This window comes from Harpia harpyja, chromosome 4, assembly GCF_026419915.1.
Source record: "Harpia harpyja isolate bHarHar1 chromosome 4, bHarHar1 primary haplotype, whole genome shotgun sequence".
In the NCBI taxonomy this organism is placed as follows: domain Eukaryota; kingdom Metazoa; phylum Chordata; class Aves; order Accipitriformes; family Accipitridae; genus Harpia; species Harpia harpyja.
The window spans coordinates 78,100,542-78,124,133 of NC_068943.1; the positions used below are offsets into that span (position 1 = coordinate 78,100,542).

Below are 23,592 nucleotides of genomic sequence, written 5' to 3' on the forward strand. Positions count from 1 at the left end.
CCTAAAAGGCTCGATGGATTTAGGTTTTGAATAAAGCCAAGCTAATTAAAAACATTCCTTTGTGAGAGCTTCCATTTCTGACCAGAGCAAACTCACACAAATCCCTTTTGTAAAAGGTTTAGATTATCTGAATAAATTATTCCAGATTGACTTTTATGTTGCTGTGGCTAGACAGAAAGCCTAGAGTTCACTCAGGTACAAGCAAACTATTGAAGTCACTGCAGGAAAGGCAGTGTACGTATATCCTAAAGATTTATAAGCAAGAGGAACTAGAAAATATCTTTTGTTTCTGAAATAAATTGTTCCTGTCTCTCCAACCGTGCATCCTAAATGCACTGCTAGCTTTAAGAGCTGGATCTTTAATGTTCTGACTGAAGTAAGAAATCACCCTTAACATTTCAATCCTTGCTGTGTAAGAGTAAACTTTTTATTTTCAACTTGAAAACTGTATTTCTGGGATGAGCTTTGAATGGCTGAAGGACGTGAACTGTTCCTTCTCTCTCCCTTCATTACTCAGGCTGGCTTGACTTGCTTATTAAAAGGGCTTTTAGATCACTGCATCGTTTTGGCATTTCTATTTTCTTCACGGGTTCCAAAAGGAAGGGCAGAAAAGAGGGTGATGGGATCCTTGCTGAGTCAGGAACAAATCCTCAGTGCAGGCTCCACAGTAGGAAGACATCCAATTGAGAGACCTTACATGAGTTGTGCTGCAAAGGGCGTAAAGCACAACAGAGACCAACTGATCTAGCCAGCCAAGTGAGAGGAAGAGTGAAGTACGAGCTGTTCTCATCGAAGATGAGTACTTGAGGCAGAAGAAGGTTTTTTCAGAGATTACATGTTTATACAAATCCTTATTGCCTAAACATCATTGTCATTTAAATAAGGTATTAATGCTTTAATTAAAATCCACATAAAAATACTCGTTAATGCTTTTTGTTAGAGCCCAAGGAAATGGATGATTATGCTTTATTAAATTCTTCAGTCTCTACATAAATATAGGAAAGGTTACTTTCACAGAATTATGTATGTCCTACATCTCACATTTTGCTGTAACATTGTTGTAAGACACAGCAGCTACAACTATACTACTGAAGTTGGGTTTTAACGTCCTATTTTCCTTAATATTTTACTGTTATACTCTTAAGAAGCATGAAACAGAGCACAAAGTAAAAAAGAACCTGATGAAGACAGTACCTGGAAAAATACTTACTGCGTTTTTTTTAAAGAGAAAAAAAATAGCTTGTTTTGTAGATCTGTGCTTTCACCCCATTAACAATTCTTTCACGAATGCCAAGATGACTACTACTACAATACTGTGTACTTTTCAAGATGTTCAAAGATAACTAATATAGTGTGTAAAAATAAACCCAGTGCAGAAAAATGCTTCTTCTCTTTTTAGGCTTATACTAAACACACAAATTTAGTAAATTAACTGCTAATTCCTTACCATAATAAGGGTAATAGTTTTTATGCTGAAATATGATAGAGCATATGGAGTAAATTGTCAGAATATAAAAATTTCCATAGTCTTGCTTACCAAGTAATTAATCTACAGTGATTTTGTGATACTTTGTCATTTCTAACTTACTTTAAATATTATTGCTAATTTCAGAGTTCATGAAACGCTTTGTAAGTGCCACTGAAATAAAAAAAAACCTTATACATATATATGTATATGAATGGACAATAGACAATTTAAATTTATTTTTCTCTGCCTAGATAATCAAAGGACAAGCTACCTTTTTCATTTACCCCAAAAAGTTAGTTCAAACACCTTTTTTCCCCTCAAATTTATGTTTACAAAATACCAGTCTTCCCTAGGGAAAGCATAAAAAAGCAGTCACTTCTGCACATTTGTGCACAGGCAAATCAGTATCTAAAGACTTTGAAAAACAGATGACTGAGGCTCTTAGAAATACACCCTTTATTGCTTATCCTCAAGAAGCTATTCACATTATTCTTTTTTTTAGGAATGTCAAAAAGCAGTGGTTGTAGTTATCCAAAAAACTAATGAAGAAGTATTGGTCTAAAATCACAAATATTTTGAAATCTGAACCTGAATATTCTAACCAGGAACAGATGACGAAGTTCATTTTGCATTCAGGATAAAACAGCAAAACCTTTTATCTAAGGGCTGAAGCAACCACCTCCTAAGTTAAAAAAGTGTTATTGACACTTCTCAAAACCACAGGTGATTGTGGTTTTAGCTAGAGTTACAAGTACAAAGAATGGAACAGGTGACAACAGCAAAGAGCACACTGTCACTTAAGTAAACATTTGAAAACAAGTTTTCCACTGCTACTTAAAAAAAATTAACCCTGTTTTGCATACAGAACATAGAATTCAGCAGCCCACATACCCTAATGTCAAATGCAACATTCACTAATATATAAAAAGTTTTTTCCATACATGTTTTATACCATGTTCATACCTGACCCTGAGGGACTTCATCTTTCTTGTCTCTGTCCATCATTGGAATAGGTTGAATACCCGTTTTCTTCATTTCATCACCCTGGAAAAAAGCAGAGAGAGAGATTAGGAAAACAAAAATCAAGACTACAAGATCTGAAGTAATTTCCATGTTCTATTGTGTGTCAATCTAAAAATCCAGAATCTAAAATAACGTGCGGAACTGGTCTAAGGCAATCTTGTAAAACTGCCCAAGGATGGCCTCATTTTATACATTCACCTAAATGATAATGTAAATAGCAGATCCTGAAAATGAAGTTTTTGAGCCAACGTACACACGTTTTCCTTGTTTCCAAGGGTGTCTCCATAATAAAAAGCAACTGGAAGAATAAAACCAAAGAAATCAGTTCATCCTACTCTGTTCTATTCATAGGTAGTTTCATCTTTCAAAACATTATCTGTTTAAAGCACTATAATACATGACCAGTAGAACACAGCTCACCCATCCAACGAAAAGCTGAGTAAAACAGGTGAATTTACAATGTGCCGTCTTTGTCAACAATCCAGTCTTTTTGACCATGCTGCTTTGAAGCAAGAAGCTGCCTGTCAAACAGCCTTTTATTCTTTAAGTATGTTATCCCTCTACATTCTTAAGGGGAATACTGGGAAAGATGCAGTATATACGAAGACCAGATATATGTAATGTACTGTCTCCTCGTATTTCACCCATTACCAGCAGAGCAGCCAAAACACACTTCTGAGCACTACACTGGGCCTGAACACAATTCTTAAAATTCTGTAAGTAGCTGGCTACTTTCTGTAACAAATTGAAATTTTCCAAGTTTTTCTCAACTGCATTGTCAAAACACCACGGATGTTTAATCTTGAGGTTATAAAGGCAACTACAGCCACAGCAATGGTTGCTTTTGGCTGCTGCTCATGTCTGAGATTCCAAAGTTAATGTGATCTTCAAACTGCTAACCTTATGCATTGGGTTTGCATGGTGAGGTTTTGGTAGCAGGGGGGCTACAGGGGTGGCTTCTGTGAGAAGATGCCAGAAGCTTCCCCCATGTCCGACAGTCAATGCCAGCACTATGAGGGCTGCTATGGGGAAAGTTAACTCCATCCCAGCCAAACCCAATACACCTTAGTTAGGGAGAAAGTTTATGCAGGATAACTGCTCGTACAATATTTGCTTATCTGTGTCCTTTAATGTGAGATTCAGCCTACAGAGGTTTAGCTATTGGAAAGCTTGGGACATACCCTAATTCCATGTTGTATGTTTCTGCTACAGTTAGTGAAGGCATCTCCAGAAGACAATTTATTACACCTTTCTCCTAAGATTTTATCAAGCCACGTTTCAAGTGCCAACGTGCCCTTCCAAGGGAGGATTTTGGCAACTTTACTCAAAGAGAAGTTTGCAATATAATAAATTGATTCTGGCCTGAGCAGAGCATCTTTCTGTTTGACTGTCTTGCAACTACCTTGAGTGTAGAAAAGTTGGGGGCTTCTGGAAGTCTTGCATATTTGGCCTCAACATCACCTATTAACTATGATCCTGCTCAATTAACCAACAAGAGATGCAGTCAAGAAGCTATTTTTGAATTGGTGTCTGTACTATTCTCTCATATCACATATTTCTTTCACCAAGTACTTAGAGAGGCTAGAATCATCAAATCTAGTCTCTGTTAGACATTTTACTGTTGAAAGAAACAAAAGGAAAGGCCTCCTTCCTCAGCTGAGAAAAAAAAGATGCCTGAAACAACTCCAAGCACAGAAATTCAGTGGATTGTTATTTAGGAACTGTAAGCAAATTTTGGTTTTATGTGCCACCGGTAAATAATATTTAATTTTTTCCCATTTGCTTGAAGTACTGTAATTGATTGATCCAAGACTGTCTGTGGCTACCATAGTCTCAATGATAACAGCCTCAACACTAATCCATTTAGCATCATATGATTATATGATCATATGATTAAGCTGCTTTTCGATTAATATCAAGTGCCTGAGTAAAAGTTGAAGTCAGAGCTTTGAGGAAGCTGTCCAGCCTCTGACTGATTATGCCAACACTGAGCAAAGCTCAGATTTATGTTCAGTATTTCACCCTGAAAGAAAAAAGGTATCACAGAACCACAGAATGATTTGGGTTGGAAGGGACCTCTTGGGATCATCCAATCCATCCCACACACCTACCCCAGCAGAATCAGCTAGAGCAGGTGATTCAGGGCTGTGCCCAGTCAGGTTTTGAATATCTCCAATGATGGAGAATCCACAACCTCTCTGGGCAAACTGTGCCACTGGTTGACCACCCTCACTGTAAAAAAGTACTACATTTAGGTGGAACACATGCACCAGAAACACAAGCGTTTTCTTGTCCAGTATGTGCGAACACATATATGATAAACTGTTATGAAAAATACTGCTTTTATCCTCATAGCTATGATCATGATCAGAAAGTTAAAGTTGAAATTTTAAGCCAGAAAGATCATATTATAGCCATACTCCAAGTATAAGAGGCTTGTAAGTCTCTTAAATACTGCAAGAAAGGGTTTAACAACTAACTGCCTAGTGCCTCATATCTCACAAAAAAAAAAAAAATCACAGCAGACAAATCTTATACAAGCTTGTAATGCTATATAATTGATCAGCAAACATATTATTTTGCTTGAGTTGTAGCACTGTGGGAAAGCTTCATGCTGAGTGATATCAGGGTAGATCTGAGCTGAAAACACTAGGTACACTAGGCTTCGTTCAGTGAGAAAAGATCAGTGTGACATACCACATAATTGCTGCAACCTCTTCTGCAGTTATTGTTTTAGTTAATGATTACACAAAGAAGAAATATTATAAAAATGCTCTGAATAAATCATTCAACATACTAAGATTATGAACTCAGTAGTAATTAGAAGCAACATTCTATCCTACTTTTAAAACTGTAACATAACCATTCAATTTCATCAAATACACTTGTCTAGAGTTTACCTTTTTTCCCAATTAAGTAACAATTTCTGCAGTGAAACACAATCTAAACTTTCTATTGGTTTCACTTTCCCAGGATTTTCTCTGTATCTGACTCCAGCTTTCCAATTTCCAGAAGCATTTAGACCTGTGGCTGGATTTGTCGGCCATCCTGACTAGATCACAACATATTCAACTTCTGCCACGTATCAGTTAACCTCTTCTTAAAGAGGATTCAGTAAAACACCAGTTACAGAATTCAATTTCTGTCAATAACTTCTAATTTACATTTGCTCTATGAAGTAGCAATATAACAACATCCACCTTTATTAACTCATCCTTGGATTACAAAACAGGTTAAAGTCTGGACAGGCTCAATTATGTCCATAATTCCACCTTTACTATTGTTGAGTAGGAAAAATCAGTTTGATCCTTCCTTCTCCACTGAGTTCACAAGATTTGCATTAAAAAGTCCTTTTACTTGTAAGCAAAAGAGTTAAGTATGTAATCAGTGAGGCACATCAACATTATACCTCTATTATATCACTCATAAGGACACTCACTTTCCAGTGCTGACATTTTAGAAAGTGAGTACTGAACTAGATCTTTGAGCTTATACAGTCTGCATTTTTCAAATATTTTATTGTAGTCTGAGCTGAGAACATGTGAATACAAAAAACACCCCCAACCCATGCAGATCTTGAATTTCATAATGAACACACAACAGGCAGGACAACAATCTCCACACTATATGCACGCTACATCAACTCTGTGGGCCTGATTTCCATTTTACGCTGGTGTAAAACAGAAATAAGCCCACTGAATTCTGCAGACTTCCACAGGGCACATAACAGAAAAGAACAACACTTTATCATACACATGTGCAATAGTAGTTCTGAAAATACAGCATATCTTCTAAAACTGCTTAATTCAACTTTATGCAACACCCTCAGAATTTATTCCTTATCTCTAAAGCAGGGATATTTATTAAAAATTAAACAATTAGAACATTTACTCCTCAGCATAAGACACGTGAGAGATTGCATCTTTATTTATGAACATGATTACATTAGCACAGCTCAATGCGTTGTTTCAGTTCTCAGTACATCTTATCTGTGGAGTAACTTTCAGCATATTAAAAAATCAGCTCTCTCTGAGACCCAGTTGCTGGGCTGGCTCCCAAAGAAGATTCAAATGGTCAGATGAGAACAATTTTAAGGTTTGTCATATTTGCTTTAGCATTTCCTGGATTCATACTACAGCTTTATAAGTGTGTTTCAAGGCAGTTGACCTGGAAGCTGGTTTCATATTTTGGATTTCTAGAATAGAAATAGATCCTTCACAAAACTACAGTTAGCGACTCAAAAAACCTTACAGATTTTCTTCTGTGTTCTGTTACTTAGTCACTTTATGTTAGGACATACTTTCTAAATTCATCTTTAACAGAGAGAAAAAACACTGCCAGAAAATTAGGAAGCTAACTCAGCTCTTTAAATAGCTTCAGAGTAAACAACAAAACACATGCATGCACCAATGAATACCCTTTAAAACAAGCACGCTGAGATATCGATTGAAAAATACTTATGGTTGTTTTTTTCTTCCTGGATACTTCCATTTATAAAGAGAGTGAACACCCTTTAAAACAAGCATGCTGAGATATCGATTGAAAAATACTTATGGTTGTTTTTTTCTTCCTGGATACTTCCATTTATAAAGAGATTAAACAAAAGAAACACACATACCTCAGCCCAGAACTCCGCATATATATCATTGGCCGTCAGTCTGGTAACTGGCCACAACTTTGTTACAGAACACAAATCACAAGCCGTCATCATCAGACCAATCACTCTATCTCTAAAATAAAATTGCATTAAATTGTAATTTCGGTAAAGAATCAATGATCACACTGCAAAGTTTTTGTTTGCCCTTCCTCAGTTCAATCAGTAGTAAAGTATATATACTACAAAATTTCTCCCACCTTGCTTGTTTCTTCCTCACTTGTTTATGATTCATTGGTAAGGCATCACACAAATTGCATATTATATTCCCTGTAGTATTCCCTGCATCGTTTGCAACCAGAGTTCATTGACTATCCTCTGCACAATCACATTCATAGAAAACTACACAAGAATGCCTGCTTGTTAAAACACTCGCATGCCCCTCCTTGATTTTCTGAAAACACAGTACAAGTCTATAAAAAGAAAGATGGCATATCCTGTTGCTGTGTTTCTTTCTGTTCTTTAAAGAGAGAGGAACGCACGTTCAAAAACCAGGAAAAACTAGTTCTTGGAATGAATTCTGACCCTGACAGAACAAGAATCCTACACACTTAACTCTGTTCTATACACTGACAAACCTGTTCACAGAATAACTGAACAGCATCAGTACGATTATAATCATTATTAGAATAAGGCACACATACAAAAAGCTTATTTAAACACTTTTCTAGCACTCGTCTACTACCCAAACCTATGGTTTATGAATCAAAGTTTTATAAAGAAAACTGGCAAATTAATGAATGATTTCATGTGTCTTCTACCCAATGGAGAACTTAAGATGACACTTAAGGACACCTGCATCTTTGTTAATAATGCCTATTCCATGGGAAAAGCACACAACTGGCTAACTTGCATGCCAATGTCATGACAGTCATTAAAACTGTACCAACAGACAAATATACCTGGGAAAATAAACAAATACACAATATAATCAATAGATAAACGGCAAAGCACAATTCCCCTGAGTTAAGCAAGAGGATTCAGCAGCCATGTAAGGGCCAAATTTAGCATTCTGCTGTACGTACAGGTAACAACTAGAAGTCTCGGATTCTTTAGCCACATTACAAACTGATGTCCTACCTTCAGGCACGTGGCTTTGCACTGAAAATGCTCTGAGGGCAGGTAAGATAAAAAAAATCAGCATAATAGATTATTCAATCACACACTAAATAGTTGTGATCCTATTTAAATTTTAGAAACCCTAAATTCAAGATTTCTGGTAAATGTCATTCTGAGACTATCAGGAGCTACTATATCTTTGTATTTTTAAAATGCTGAGGTTTATTCAAGTCTGATAAGCTTCAGTTTCATACTGGGAAATAAGCTTTTAAAAACTGCCCTTCCTACAGTGTTGTAATAATTTATTCAAAACTACTGGCAAAAACCTGTAAAACTCCTCAGAAAGAAGACCCAAGTACCAAAGTTCCTTTTGAAAAGAAATCAGAATCCTGACTCAATATTTTCCCATATTACCTCTCTAGTTTTTCCCTGCATTAGATTAATGACAGGATCCACTTTCCAGTAAAGAAGCCTTGAAGGGCTGCATATGCACTTTAATGAAGCCTCTTATGAGGCACACCTCTCATCCAGGCTGCACTATGTTTTGCTTATGTGAACAGCGTCATGTATTTATGAATATAAATGTACATTTTTAAAACTTAGAGCAATCTTAATTCATAAAGGTTGAGATCTGACCACAATTCCTTCCAAAAAAGCATGTTAACAGGATAAAAAAAATATAGACATAAAAATAAAAGTAATTATTGCACTATACCTTTTTCCCCACCACCTAACTGCCTGTGCACTAACTTTCCTCTGCAGATGATCTGTCACTGAACTGTGCAGTTGACATCCAAAGGCAGTGACACGCACATATAAAACACTGGAAATTACTGTTACATACTTGAAATTTTACACACAGATGGTCTTAGAAATCTTATATGTAAGAAAATTACTATGTACACAGAAATTTTTTTGCAAAAGTAAGGTTTTTCTTTCTAGGGCTAATGCCATAGTGAACTAATACTGGTTTGCTGCTTTACCTGTGTGCTTGGTTCTTAAGATTTAATGCTCCGGTCTGATGCAGCTCTTCAAGCTGTTTTCTGTTTCCAAAATACAGGGCAAGGTCTGTGGCGATGATGGCTTTCCGGATGATCTCAAGTACTTGCTCATATTCACTGGAGCTCAGATTGGAGAAGACATTGTGCCCTTCCAGCTATGAAAAAGTAAAAAACCAATAAAAAGCACAAGCTCTAATTCTGAGATGATTTCAGTCTTTACTTCACCAGACAGGTTACAATGGTTTTACAGCCCCATGACAATTTTTGTTGCAAATTCAAATGTTGACAGCCTGAAATTCCCATTTTTATCTTTCCTTTTTTAAATACTGTCATGAAACCTATGACTAAGCCACTGATCTGGTTTTGGACTGCTCCTTCTGAAGCCTAAAGGTATTAATAGAGAAAAATGCTAGCTTTTTCTCCTCTGATTTATAAGCACTACAGACACAGCACTTCCAGACAGTATTAGCTTGGGAACTTGTGATTCAATCCTGATCCAGAGTACTGCATTGCAAAGTTGGTAAACTGTCTGATTCACTCTGAAGTACAATTTTGATACCGCATAACCCACCATATGGATAAGGAAATATCCAAGTTAAAGTACTAAAATAATTTTGTTTTCATAGTGTTCCAAATGAAATGTGCCTGGAATTGCTGCATTTACTAATACAATTTTCTCTATAAAGTTAATTACAGTATTTTAATGTATATGAACATTTAGGGGAAAAAGCTGCTTTGTTCAACCATGAGCTGACTGACTCATAAACTAAAGACAATGGTTTCCACTGATTTAGGGTTTTGGGGACACTTTCCTCCCTGACCTTGCTTGCCTAATCCATGAGAACAGGCTATTTGTCCTAATATTTAAATTATTCTAGATTTTATTCTTTAGGGAAGCTGCACTGTCAGAAAGACCACTGTGACAGCTTCTGTTCATACTACTAGAAAAGAACAGATTCTGTTAAGTACTGACAGAAGCTGCCATTTCTGAGCATGTCACTTAGGCTTTTGAGTAGTACATACGAAGTACAGCTCCTAAGATTTTATTGTTTCCCTGTTGAGCTAAAGCTAGCAAATGGAATCCTCTGTATTTGGAAGTATGGTGTACATTAGAACTGCAGGTGGATGAGCAAAGCAGCTATAAAGTTTCAAACAGTGAGAAGTACTGCAGGTTACTAACATACAACTAAAACTCATTGAGATAAAACCTAATGGGTTGGGTGGGTTGCTTGGCTTTTTTTGGTAACAGTCCAGGAATTCAGTAAGGTTTTTTGATTCAAATGAAAAAACAGCAAGTCCAAAAGGCCGCTCGAATCTGCCTTTGCTAATAATCACCAGCCATGGGCACTTGGGTAGCCAGTGTCTGAATCCACTCTGCAGCCCTGCCCACCTATCTCCCTTTCCTCACTCTGGCTGATGGCCAAAGCAAGGAGGCAGCAGGGAAGCAAAAAGGTTCCCTGCCTTCTTGGCAATTGGGACTTTCACTGACTACAACATTTCTGCAGGAAAAATGCAAAATGGTTTTTGAAGAATGACTGAAGTCTGCTTCACGTAGCCATAGTGGGACAGAGGAGTGTTAATGACTGAGGAACCTGCTCACTGTGCACAAACTCACATGAAGAATGAATACTAAAAATCTAATGCCATACCACCACTGAAGGATTCAATTACACCCTCCTACATGGAGGAGCATTCAGAGATAAAGCTTCCGTTCTCTGATGAAATGTATATGATACCTAAAACCATAATCACAAGATGTGCTTCTGAATACAATACAGAATATGTATTTTTCCTAAAAGGTGATTAGATATTTAAGAAAATAAATATCTTCCCCCTGAAAGACCAGAAAGAAAGAAAAGTTAACAACGAATTAGTGGCGCAGTAGCATAGTAAGGTTGTGCATAGAGCGTGTGCATGGTAAACTAAAACCAGTGAGCACAAATACATTACGGACTGGCAGTGGTTTCATAGGTGAGAGTTCTCACTCTTCTAATTGAGCATGAAAAAAATTTTCACTGATGAGAAAATATCTGTGTGTCAGTAGCACACTTGGATTTCCCAAAATGTGTCTGCATGCTTTCTTGTAGCTTTCTATTCATTAAACATACGGACACATTACCTCGTATTAGGAACTCTCTTTCATAGAATATTACCTTGCTCAGTTTTTTTTTATTTCAAATTGCTGAATAACAAAAAAGCACACAATAACATAATGAAACAAGTTTAAACTTTTCATGCGTGCAAAATTAACATTTCCTCCTTCATGCCACACGTTTACTGTTCACGGAATTTATTACAGCAGGTTTTCAAGCTTCTCATGCAAACTTTTGCCAGCACTTGAGCTTTTATTCAGAATTTCAGGATGACTGAAGACTTTGTTGAAGCACATTATGCTGGAAATATCTAAGTAAGTGAGAAACTAATTTTTCATTTTCAAAATTCCTATTCCATGTGGTTATAGGAAAAACCCTCATTGACCCAGAAGCTAAAAGCTCCAAAGGCAGGACATAAGCAAAGACCTTCAAATACACAGTATATTTTATAATATCAAGATTTTGGAAAAGCTATGTTTTGCACTATTATTGAATGCTTGGGTTGCTAACTGGGGAACCCTGCTTGCTGTAATAAATCTCCCACTCTTCTAAATGAGCACTACAATCCAGAAATAAAATTAAGCATGCTTCAGAAATCTACTGGGTCATGATGTGACTCCTATTTCCACCACTGGACTCTACTGCACAGAAGACACAATTTCAATAATCCTACCTGCAGGATGGACACAGTCTGCGAGAAGTGATGCTGTTCCATTGTTGACGTGGAATAGAGAGCAGCTAAGGGGTGATCAAATTTCTGAAGATAGCTGTTGCTGTAACCTCTGTGATCCAGGTCATGACACAGGCATGCAACTAAAAGACCTTTTCGCTACAAAAAAAATTGAGAGAAACATGAAAAGTAAGATGTCTTTCCTGCCCCTAGGTGTCACTCTCTTCCCAAAATACTGTAAAAGTTGCACTATGCTTACACTGCCTTCAAAAACCACATGGAGAAACATCCTTAATATTGTGAGAAACACAAAAGTGAGGACATGCTGAATTAAAATTCTCAGACCAATTGTAATTCAAACCTCTTATATATTATGAATTTTAAAAAAAATGTTGCACAATCACATACTCTTGGAGGGATTCTGCTTCAGGAAGAAATCTGAGTTTTAAACAGATAGCCTGGTCATCCACTGAATTCTTACCATGTTTATTAAAAAATAAAAAGTGCATTTACTGAGGGAGAGGAAATATGTAAGATGTATGATCTCCTGGTCAAGGCAGCTGCGCCAAAGTCCGACGCTAGACCTGCCTCCGTAACACTCCTCGGAGACACTGACCAAGTCTCCTAGGTGAAACTTGTCCTAGGAAGCCACTAAGGTGAGCCACAGAAACACTGGACAACGGCAACTGCAAACCAAGTAAGATGGCAACTGATTTTTTCATTTAATTAACTCTTAATATTCTGAAGAAATGGAGTCCCTGAAATCTGTCTTTCAACACACAAAATACATGAACACTAGCAAAAGTTTTTCACACAGCAAGTGTGTTTTGAAAACAGTCATTAATGTTTGTGAAGCAGTCACTGTCAGCATGGAGTATCACGAAAATATCTTTATAGACTTAACAGCTCTGTCTTATACATGGTTCTGATGAGTGTTCAGTAAACAAGGATAAGGCTATAAAATGAAGCAGAAAAAGAATACTGATTAACCACCTATTAAGTGAGCAACATTCAACCTGTATACTGAACTAAGAGGCACATGATTGTGTGGAAAAATAGCAAACAATGATGATAAAGATTTTATCACAATTATACAATGTGCAGAACTCAGGTTGTAGCAACCTGAAATGTATTTCTGATTTTGAGACCTTCACTTTTATTTTAAATCCTTCGCTTTTATTTTTAATGATGTCTTTTCAATATTGCATCTTGTGAAGTGCATTTTTAAAAAGCACATAGTAAAACAGAAGATGCAGCAACACACGTCCACACAGATCCTCAGCAGAAGTGGAACCCTTAGAACATCACACACAACTATATTACTTGAAGTTGTGCAGTAACAGCTGCAGGAAGCTGGTATCCCCTTTTCACTACTATCAGGAGGGGCAAGATGTGTAACCAATAGACTTGAAAAACAGTCTCTGACAGCAAAAGAAAGATGAGTCTCAGAATCCTTTGTGCTACGTTAGATCTAGTGGGCGTAAGATCTTCTGTCCTTCCCCCGCAAGTTTCATTCTCCTGTTGCGTCCTTTACAGCCTGTGTTTTTTCCAGTCTTACAGTTCTTATCAGTCTGTCCTTTGTACCAGATGGTTCTGTCTACCTTGTCCCACTCTCCGTGTCCCAGGAAGTCAGTCTTGTGTCAGTCCTTCAGGATTATACAATGCCTAATCCCAGTGTTCTTGACCTTGTACATATTGTCCCTGCTTGGATCCCAACTCTTTGACCACTGCCAACTGCTGCGTCTATTTGCCTCTAGATCACAGCCCCCTCTGCAGTGTTTCATACTTTTCTTCCCATCTCTAAGTCTATCGAGGTTCATGTCATCATCCCTCACCTGAGACCAGCCCATCCTAGTTCCCCAAACTTGCCTTCAGTAGTTTCCTGTATTCTTGTTGGATTCATCTCCAGTCTCAAGAAAGGAGACTGCTAGAAAGAGCTGGAACATAGACTGGGGTAAGGCATTCAAACGGGTGAAGGCTGCCTGGACTTTGGCAGGGAACAAAGACTGTTTCCATCTCTCTGAACAGCTGCCTCTTTTGCTCTCCGTCTTTCTTACTCTGTGTCTCCAAAAAGATGGGGCTTACTACTTGGTTAGTACTGAATGTTATCAGAGCCTTAAATATTCCCTGAGGCTGCAATCCATAGATTTTTGTTGTTAAAGGAATACTGATTTTTTTCAAACTTGTATAGCTTTGCCAACTTTCAGCATATGCCTGGCAAATGCCACTTTCCTATTTCAGTGTCAATTTTCAAGTCCCTGCTTTACAGCAGAATAAACTAGACCTTTTCAACTGAAAGATCACCAAATTCTATTTTACTCTTATACACTGAACAAAAACTTGATTTCTCCTAGCATGTTTCTTTATAAGAGCGAAACAATTTTGGCTGAAATTTCCCCAAATGAATCAGCTTAAGAAAGTCACGGAGCTTGGAAAATTACAGCCCAAATGGCTAGTGTTTGGTGAAGTTATACACAACTGAAAACAGGTTCTCCCAGTCAGAAGTTTCAGGTAGTATTAAGAATAGACAGCACTCCCAGTTGCACCTACCATAATTCAGAAAAAAACCAACTGACAGTTCTTCGTAGTGTATATTAACATTTAACCATTCTAAGCCTTCCATTCTATTGTTATAAATTTACCAGTTAGTGATCTTTCCGAAGTATTTGTTTTCCTGATTTTTTTAAACACTATGCATTTATCTTCAAAATATGTACACGCATGCTAAGAAAAACTGTTGTACAATAAAAGTTAATCAGTGAACCAGCACATTTGGACAACTGTTTTCCTTCCGTTCTTTCTACTCATCTCCTTTACTCACATATCTGTCAACCATTTCTGTAACCCTTGTCCTCCTATTCAGGATCACCCAGACCTCACAGCGTTCACGATCCAGGGTGTTTCCCTCCCCTCAGTACAGATCTGACAGTTAAATAATTAAAATAAAGACAATAAAGGTTGTAAGTGGGCAGGGGGAACCTCAAAACATGGACATGGACTTATAGCAAATCTGCTAGTGCTTCTTCAGTGGGCAGACCTGAAAAACGTGAAGGAAACACTAGGATTAGGAATCTGAATAATTCTCCTTCCTCAAGCTTTCTACTCACACCCGTTCCTCTGTGGGGACCTTTATATACGCTCTGCCCAAGCTGCCAGCAAAATAGAGTTTTGCACAGAAAATGTACTTCTGCGATGGCTGATACCTCTGATGAGGTCTAGTAACTGATACAATCATCTCACCTACCTCTAGATCAGTGAAAAGCCCCTGGTTGTTCTGAAGTATGGCATACATGCAATGTGCAACGGTAACTGCATGCTTCCAGTTGTGGTAGGGCACACGGCGATAATTCTTCTTTACAGACATAGTAAATCGGCATAGCTTTTCAAGTTCAAAGCTAGAAAGAAATTAATTTGGTCAGAGACAAGAAAGAAGAATGAGAAAAATAACGAACAGAGGAGAAAAGATGCTCTTTGATTTACTCTTCTTGCTAGGATTGACTCTCATTGCAGAAGACTCGTTGATTACAAGAGTCATTCAAGTTTTGGCAAGGACAGAGGACCATGGATACACGACAATGCTCTTAGTTGAATCTGTAAAGTTCTGGAACATAAGTCAAGCTACCCAGCTCAGGCAACACAATTGCATAACCCTCCTCACTCCCAGAAACTTGAAGTGTGGTTTCTTTAAATCGTTATCTATTCAACCTGTCAAATACTGAAACTCGGCATCTAACGGACAATTTGAAAACATCATTTGTGATCAAACCAGAAAATTAGGGGGTTTAAGCAAATGACACTGAAGAAATAATCCTGTTTAAATTAAAATTTCAGTCAAACGCCAAATGCATAAATTGTTTTGAATAAATGAAGTTGAGATACTTCATATTGACATCATGAAAAGAAGAAGATTTTACTTTTTCCAAGACTTTAAGATTTTTCTTCCAGTTTGGGCGAATGAACAGAAATTCACATTTCAATGTTTCTTCATTTTTGAACAAACAATATTTTGCTAAGTAATTGCTGGTCAACCATGAAGATGCCCCACATTTACAGCATTTAGGGGATTATTTCTTAAAGAATTTTTTTTATATTTTTGCTGTTAAGATAGACAAGCAAAATGAATTTATGATCAAGAGTATTTTCACTAAGGTAATAATAAAAAGCAGTAATAAAGTTGTTATGTTTGGCTTATGTGCTCACCAAAAACACCTCTGAGGGAGTTCATATTCTGTAGTACCACAGCTCTGCACAATCGTTAATAGACTTTTTCTACCAATGCTCCTTTGAAAGGAAAGCTGAATACTTTTTGTTTACAGATGGGAAATTCAAGCACAGATTAGATATCAGGTAAAATTTTCTAAAGTACCTAATCCGAGCTGCCCGGGGTGAAAAGGGAATATTACACTTGAGGCCAGAACTGAACAGAAGATGCCAGAGTGCCAAGTCACTGACTTTTTCCCTCATATCAGATCAGTTTTCTTTTATTCTCATTTTTTCCCCTGTTACTGTGGTTTGACTTTTTTTTAAGTTCCATGTTTTGATAATTTCTTAGGTATTTCAGGGAAGCAGTATTAATGTTCTAGTTTTGCACTACATGTGGGCTGAGAAAACAAAGCTGAATGTCTGTGATCTACATGTGAAAATGTAAATACATCCACTATATGGAGCCAGTTAGATAGAAAAACATACTTCTATGGTTGTATGCTGAGCAAGGTCATTCTTCTTAGCCTTAGTCTGACATTAGTAAAAATGGAGGCATACTGTCTTTCAAAAAAACTTTAGGCTTTCTTTTTTAATTCTAGAGAGTTAAGTCAGACAGGTCTAGAACAATTGTTAGAACTACTGTTTAAAATAGTACATCATAGTTCAGAATATCACAACAGTCACTTCCATCTACATCCAATATCAACTCAACGGTTACTATGGGATAGAACGGTTGTAGCCAAAGGGAAAATCATTATCAATGATACCTCAATGTAGAATACTATTACTTCCTCCACTGCTGTATTTTGTATACTTGACTGAAGTGGTAAAAGATAATTTCTTCATGAGAGGAAAGAAAATGTAGTAAATATCAGAGATTTTTCTCCAAAATCCTCCCTGGACGGGACAGTTATACATTACATATTTGTATATTTAAAGGCACAACCTTACTCCTCAATACATTAAAAATCAAATTTTAGTCTTAAAATAGCTGTACTTGTTTCAGAGGGTTGAGAAGTTTTGTTCTTTCAGAAATTAAACACAAGTCCAGTCCCAACAGCCTCCTTTTCAAATATTTTCCTCACTTTTGTTTCTTTAACTTTATATGTGAAAGCTGAGACTCATTTGAAAAACGTCAAGTAGATATCAATTCTTTCCCATCAAAGTTACACCTTGAAAGAAAGAGACTGGGAGACAGAAAGGGAAAAAACCAGAACTTAGCTGAAAATCTGAACCCCAGTCCTGCATCCACAGCCATTCGGTCAGTAACAGAAACATGCTAACTACACTGAGTAGTAGAGAACTGCATTAAGAACTGTATTGAAGAAGTCATGAGAAAGACCCTGTATGCTTTGAGGGCATGGAGGTTCATCCAGTGACTAAGATGAAACAGTCACCAGCAAATGTTTCCCAAATGTTGCTCCTTTTTGCAGGGAGATACCTCCCCTTTCAATTGCCCATCTGTAGATTTTTTCTATAATTCGGAGCAGCTCCTTTCTTTCAGCAATGGGACATACTTAGCCAAGAGACTACTGATCTTAGTAATGATAAGGGACACTGAAAGAAAGGACAATAAATGAAACATTTCATTTGAAAATCATTCACTTCCATAATTAATGCACAATGATGCCAGTAACTGATTCATTTAGCAAGATAAGACCTAACCTTGGATTATTTTAACCATATACTATATTAATTTCAGCAACTATGTATTTGAGAAACCAGTATTCACGGACCTTCTCTCCTTTTTGGCAAGAGTGCCTTTAGTATCTTCACCCTCTTCTGTCTGAAAAGCAATCTCATCTCAGAACCAAACAATACTTCTACATATTGGAAGGATGAGTGTTTGGATGATATCATGAGTTCTTTTACCTGGCTGTTCCCAAATTTTATTAACTGAAGACCAAGAAACTGGGACAAGAAATCCAGCCTGCCTATTACAGCCCTGTACAGACCAGACATAGTAAATAACCCCCAAGGAAAATAAGACCTTGAATTAGAAAAGAATGATCTCAAAATTTCCTAATAAAAAACCACATAAATAACAGAATTAAAGCAATAAATCATGTACTTCATACCAGGCTGTCCCACAGGACTGGTGAACCATGTAGACAAAAATGGCAGGCCAGACATCCTCGTATGGACTGATATCAAAGTGGTATCTAAGAAGAAAGTTTCAACTTAGTAAGGACAAAAACATCTAAAACCAAGTGAAAACGACTAGACTAACGGATATCTGACAGCATTCACTTGTTTCTGAATATACACAGAAAACTGACTTTACAGGCTATATTTTCCAGCAATGTAAGTTAATATATTTCCGCTAAGGCCAACAAAACTATGCTCACAGAATCACAGAATCATTTAGGTTGAAAAAGACTCTTAAGATCATCAAGTACAACCGCTAGCCTTTGGTTAGCCTTTGGCTTTGTTTAGTTAATAGAAACATAAATCTTTATTTAAGAATCCATTGCTTAATGTAAAAAAATCTTTCTTCTACAGGGATGATGAGAGCTTTACAGGCATTCCTAAAATATTCCAGACTTGCCTCCCAGGAATTGTAAAGATGGTGTCTCTAATAATGTATTTACTAGCCTTTTTTCAGTAATTCCTGTCATGAATGCGGTGAGACTCACTCTAGTTTTGACAGGAAAAAAAATCAACTTTTACTGGCTAATAGAAATTAAGCCCAAACGTTAAAAATCAAACATTTAATGCTGCTTTTTTTTTATGTTTCATTAGCTGATGACTTCTCCTCTCTCCCAATATCAACATTTAGGCCTAATATTAGGGACCTGCTCAGCAGCACTGTTTGTCCTTCGATTATTAATTAACCCCTTTCCCTGCACCTGCCGTGCTGCAAGTCTTCTATTTACTTTCCACCAAACCCAGCTAAACGCTTGCGCGTACGTGGCATACTGAACAGCGCAGCAGGTGCAAGAGAGCTGAAGGTAGCTGAATTGCTTGGAAAATGGTTAAATGTGTTCAGATTTCTCGAACTAAAGGATGTTAATATAATTTAGCATGAAACCTGTCATCTTTGCAAGTAGGAGTAATTTTTGCTGAGGAGGTGGGTTATATAATATCATCTAACAAAGCACAAGAAATTGTATTGCAGAGAATAAGCTTCTTCCTTCAAGCTGCTAATACTCTGGCGTTCAAGCAAATCACTTCAGCATGTAATGAACTTTAGCTGTAAGCAGCCCCTGTTAAGCATACGCTTGCATGCTTTGGTTGCTCACAGCTACAATGCTCAGCGCCTGACGGGAGTAAATGAGCTCTGGAGATCAGGTTTACAAAGACAACTTAGATTTGGTGACTTGATATCATAGACTTCTGATTTTAGGCACCTGGTTACTACAGTAGAATTTATTGTCCTGGGCCAAAAATGGTGACTAAAAAATCAGATGACTCCCAGTGTTAACGTTGAGTGGGGACTGACTGGTAAAATACAGATAGAGCATCTGAACATCTTCAGCACACAGCAGATCCTTGAGAGCTGAAAGTAACTGAATTATTTCAAAGAAAGCTTAAGAGGCTGGAGGGGAAGTCCTCCTCCAAATTTAGGCTGTAACTCTAAACTCTAGCACCTGGGATTCATAACCCTGAATTATCTTCAGAAGTCTGGAGATCTGTATCCATTTTCCCCTCCTTCAAGAAACACAAGCAGATGCACAAAACACACACACCAAAAATAAAAAAAAACAAACGAATTCCAAAACCCAAATCAAAACCCACACAACTCAGAAAATCCCAGGAACGAACTGAATCTTTTATTCTAAAACAAGTACAAGGGGATGAGAGCACGCGTTTGGTCTTAACTACTGATGTTCCAGCTCAATCTCCTCTCTGGCTCTGAGCTGTTGGTGACTTGGGACTATCAGAAAGTAAGCTCATCTCTACAATCCTTAGACATAAACTAATGCTTAAAGCAACTACTGTAGCTACCCATGCCTGAGGAATATGCTACCATTCCGAGTAGGTATTATTTTACACCTCTGATAGATAAATTTTGTTCACAGGTCATTAAGTGTAACTAAGTATAAGAAAGCCAGAGATAAACCCCTATGATTTTGAGATAGTTCAATAATAAAAGTGCTTCCTACAAAACCCTCCGCTACGCCTAGGGCGGGGGGGGAATCTTTTTCACAGACTGATACAAGATGCAGCTGTCGCTATATGAGAAAAATACTTACAGTTCTATTTCTTTATAAATATGTGGAGGCAGTGTACAGTGCATGAGGTTTTGCCACTCTTCTGCTGTACAAACACTGTGGTAGGATAGCTTCTCCATCGTTACACGGTAAATACACTCTGAATGGCGAATTCTGTGGTACATCTGAAAAAGGGAAGTCATTCATGAATGTGAAATTTTAATAAAGGAAAAAACATTTCTTTCCTGTATTCAAGCACTTATTCTTAAAATACACATCTGCAAAAACATTAGTGTTTTTGGCTGCTCAACTTCACACATTAGAAAAGCGACAGATTATATGAAATTCAGTACTTCAGGAAAACTGGGCCTTCTATCACAGCATTCTGCATCTACTCACTTGGGTAAACATCTAAGGCTTGGATAATTTTTCACTGCATTTTAGCTCTCCCAAGAAAAAGAATCAAAGTTCAGGAGTTAGAAAAGGAGCTCAGTCCCTGCCAATATGCTAACAGAATGAAAACTGTTAATAGGGCATGATTCATATTTTGTGCCACTGCATTAATTCAGCTATTAATTGGTACAAATAACTGCTACCTATACCCAGTAAAAAGTACATGAGATGTTTATCATACTTACATTACTCTGCAATAAATGTGAAAAATAAGTACAGTTAATTATTGAGAGGTTCGGACAGCTATTGCAGACATGGCATGGTTTGTAAACAAGTGAGGACACAACAATTTTACTAGTAAAGATAATCTGGAGCAGCATGCCCTGAATGGTAACATTCACCATCTAAAAAGAGTGAACTCACACACAACTGAGTGATTGCATAGTCCCAAGTTTCATTCATATGCAGGCCTTTCTACTTGCCCTGAGTCAGGTGGAACAAGTTTAAGTAATTGTTAGTAAAATTTTCTGCCCCAGTATACCGACAGCATGATGTTGGTAAAATGGCTTAATGTAAATCACCAGGCTTAACTGGCATTGCATTGTATCTTACCTCCCATGAATATGACACATTTCTTCTACATTGCATTTTTATTGCAGTTATTGCATTTTTATAGTTGTATAGTAATGATCATTAAATTGCTTATGTTTCCTACAGGAATAGTAATTTTTGTGATGATAAAGGGTTTGAAAACAAAAAAGGCTATCCACTCATATCTAGAAGCATGGATAATTATGAGTATATAGGACAGCATATAAATGTATAAATTGGTATCGTTGAATATTAAGCATATGGAATCAAGAGAATACATAACATCTCCATCCCCCAGTTGAATTTGTAAAACATGTGACCTGAATTTATAAAAGTAAATAAGAATCATACTTTCTAATGGAAAAGAGAAGACAGACAGATATCATTCACATTTGAGAGCTTGCTCCCTCAGTCTAGCTACACAAAATTGATGTATCCAGAGTACAATTATTTCAGAAAGCATCAAACGAATCTCTATCATCCTCTTAAAATACAATTAGTCAGCAAAGGATTCAACGATTCCAGTTTCCTCGTTAATTCAACAAAACAGACTTATAAATCACTTTAATAATCTGGAACATCAAAATCCTTAAGTAGGATTCTAAGTCTTCTCATTATAACCAACAGCTTACAAAACTGTAAATAAAACTTACATTAGCACAGTGTAAGGCTAAAGCACAAAAGACTGCAAACATTTTAAAGTTGTTCTCATCAGTTTTAGAGAAGGCACTTCCACTTATTTTGTTCACCATCTGCACAACACCTATTACGCTTCCTCGGCTTACAATAGGCATGCACAGGATATTTCTGGTTGTGTAGCCTGTGTAGAGGTCTACTTCTCTGGAGAGCCAGAAAAGGGAAAGGAAAAAAAGAAAAAAGTTAATATTATTAATTAACATATATTCCTTGATTCTCAGAAATGCCGATGTACAATATACTAAATAGTTTTAAAATAGATGTAATTAGTACCTGCAAGAAGTTCACCTCCAAAGCTCTCAAATATTTCCATCTACAGTGTCATATTTAGAAAAAATTTTTTAATCCTTTAATCTCCATTTGCAAGATGAAGAATTAATACTTCCTCAAATGTACAGTCAGCTTATTCATAAAATTAAAGAATACATTCAGGTACTTAGGCATGCTATTTGTTAGTGAACTTTTTTTTCTCCTCTGAAACTAATCAGATTGCAGGGAGGCTAATAAAGAAAATCAGCACCAGCCTACCTAACTGGGCAAAGCTCCATAACAGGAAAAATAACTAAATTTTTCTCCATTATACTTATATTTGCTAAAAATAATACTTTTAATTGTATCTTAAAACCTCTCCAATGGCTAAAGCATTTAAATAGATATCTATAGGTTGTCTCCTTATCAGAGGATCACAGCTCCATGAATGCATTCTAATATGAAATTTAAGTAGTAAATTTAAGTAAAAGGTTTGGTGAGCTATCTTCCCCTCCCATGAATAACATCCTACCTGTTAAAGCGTGGATCTGCATAGGCATCAGGGATGTTAAGGACCTCTCCTGTTCTTGCCACTTGACCAGCTATTCCTTTTTCTATAGAAAATCTGCAGGAAATAAAAATGCGTGTTAGCCACAATATGAACTGTCTGGAAAAACGTTTTTCCAGTGGAGTCTGTCTTGGGCACGGTAATGGGTATTTGTTCCCAACCAGCGTAATTTTCATGCTTTTAGGAGAAAAATCTTACAAGACAACAACTAGTAGTAAATAATAAAAGAAAAAAGCACATGCTAATAGATACTTTCTAAAAACATTTTCTATAACTACATAGTTTAATAGAAAAGATGCCATAATATGACCATTTTAATGACAAAAATTCAAAGTCTTCAATAACCCCGGGGGTTATGCCTAATAAACATGACATTTGTACAGAACCTGAGACTTGTGTTTACTTTTACAAGCTATTGATTTTATCATCACTTTTACATATTCATTGTTTCTTTAGACACATCATAGGCAATATAGAGCTTGTTTCTTCGGGTGGCAGGAAAAAGACCAGTGGAAATTTCAAAGCTAAACATTATATGCGTTTGCCACTTCACAATAACCAGCTTGTTTCATCTCATGATGTGCAAACAATGCCATGGTACTAACTGCATCGCTTAACCACCACAAGAAAGTTAAACACAACAAATATATTCTGGGGTTGAATCAGACAAATCTACAAGTCTGTCTTGTAAGGAAGTAATTTTCAATTCGTCGACATAAAACAGTTATGACATACAAGCACAAAAGAATTTGTGGAAAAAAATAAGTAGA

At 36.9% G+C, this 23,592-nt stretch overlaps 1 protein-coding gene across 1 annotated transcript in view; it reads right to left on the minus strand.

The window, feature by feature from the left end:
- Positions 1-23,592, minus strand: part of PDE10A (phosphodiesterase 10A) — a 196,638-nt gene that overhangs the window by 12,576 nt on the left and 160,470 nt on the right. The window contains exons 12-20 of the mRNA XM_052784873.1: positions 22,787-22,879; positions 21,963-22,149; positions 20,368-20,510; positions 18,250-18,333; positions 15,213-15,363; positions 11,972-12,127; positions 9,188-9,360; positions 7,110-7,221; positions 2,432-2,512 (exon numbers count right to left, since the gene is read on the minus strand). Coding sequence (XP_052640833.1) covers positions 2,432-2,512; positions 7,110-7,221; positions 9,188-9,360; positions 11,972-12,127; positions 15,213-15,363; positions 18,250-18,333; positions 20,368-20,510; positions 21,963-22,149; positions 22,787-22,879 — 1,180 coding nt within the window. The remainder of the gene's footprint in view (positions 1-2,431; positions 2,513-7,109; positions 7,222-9,187; positions 9,361-11,971; positions 12,128-15,212; positions 15,364-18,249; positions 18,334-20,367; positions 20,511-21,962; positions 22,150-22,786; positions 22,880-23,592) is intronic.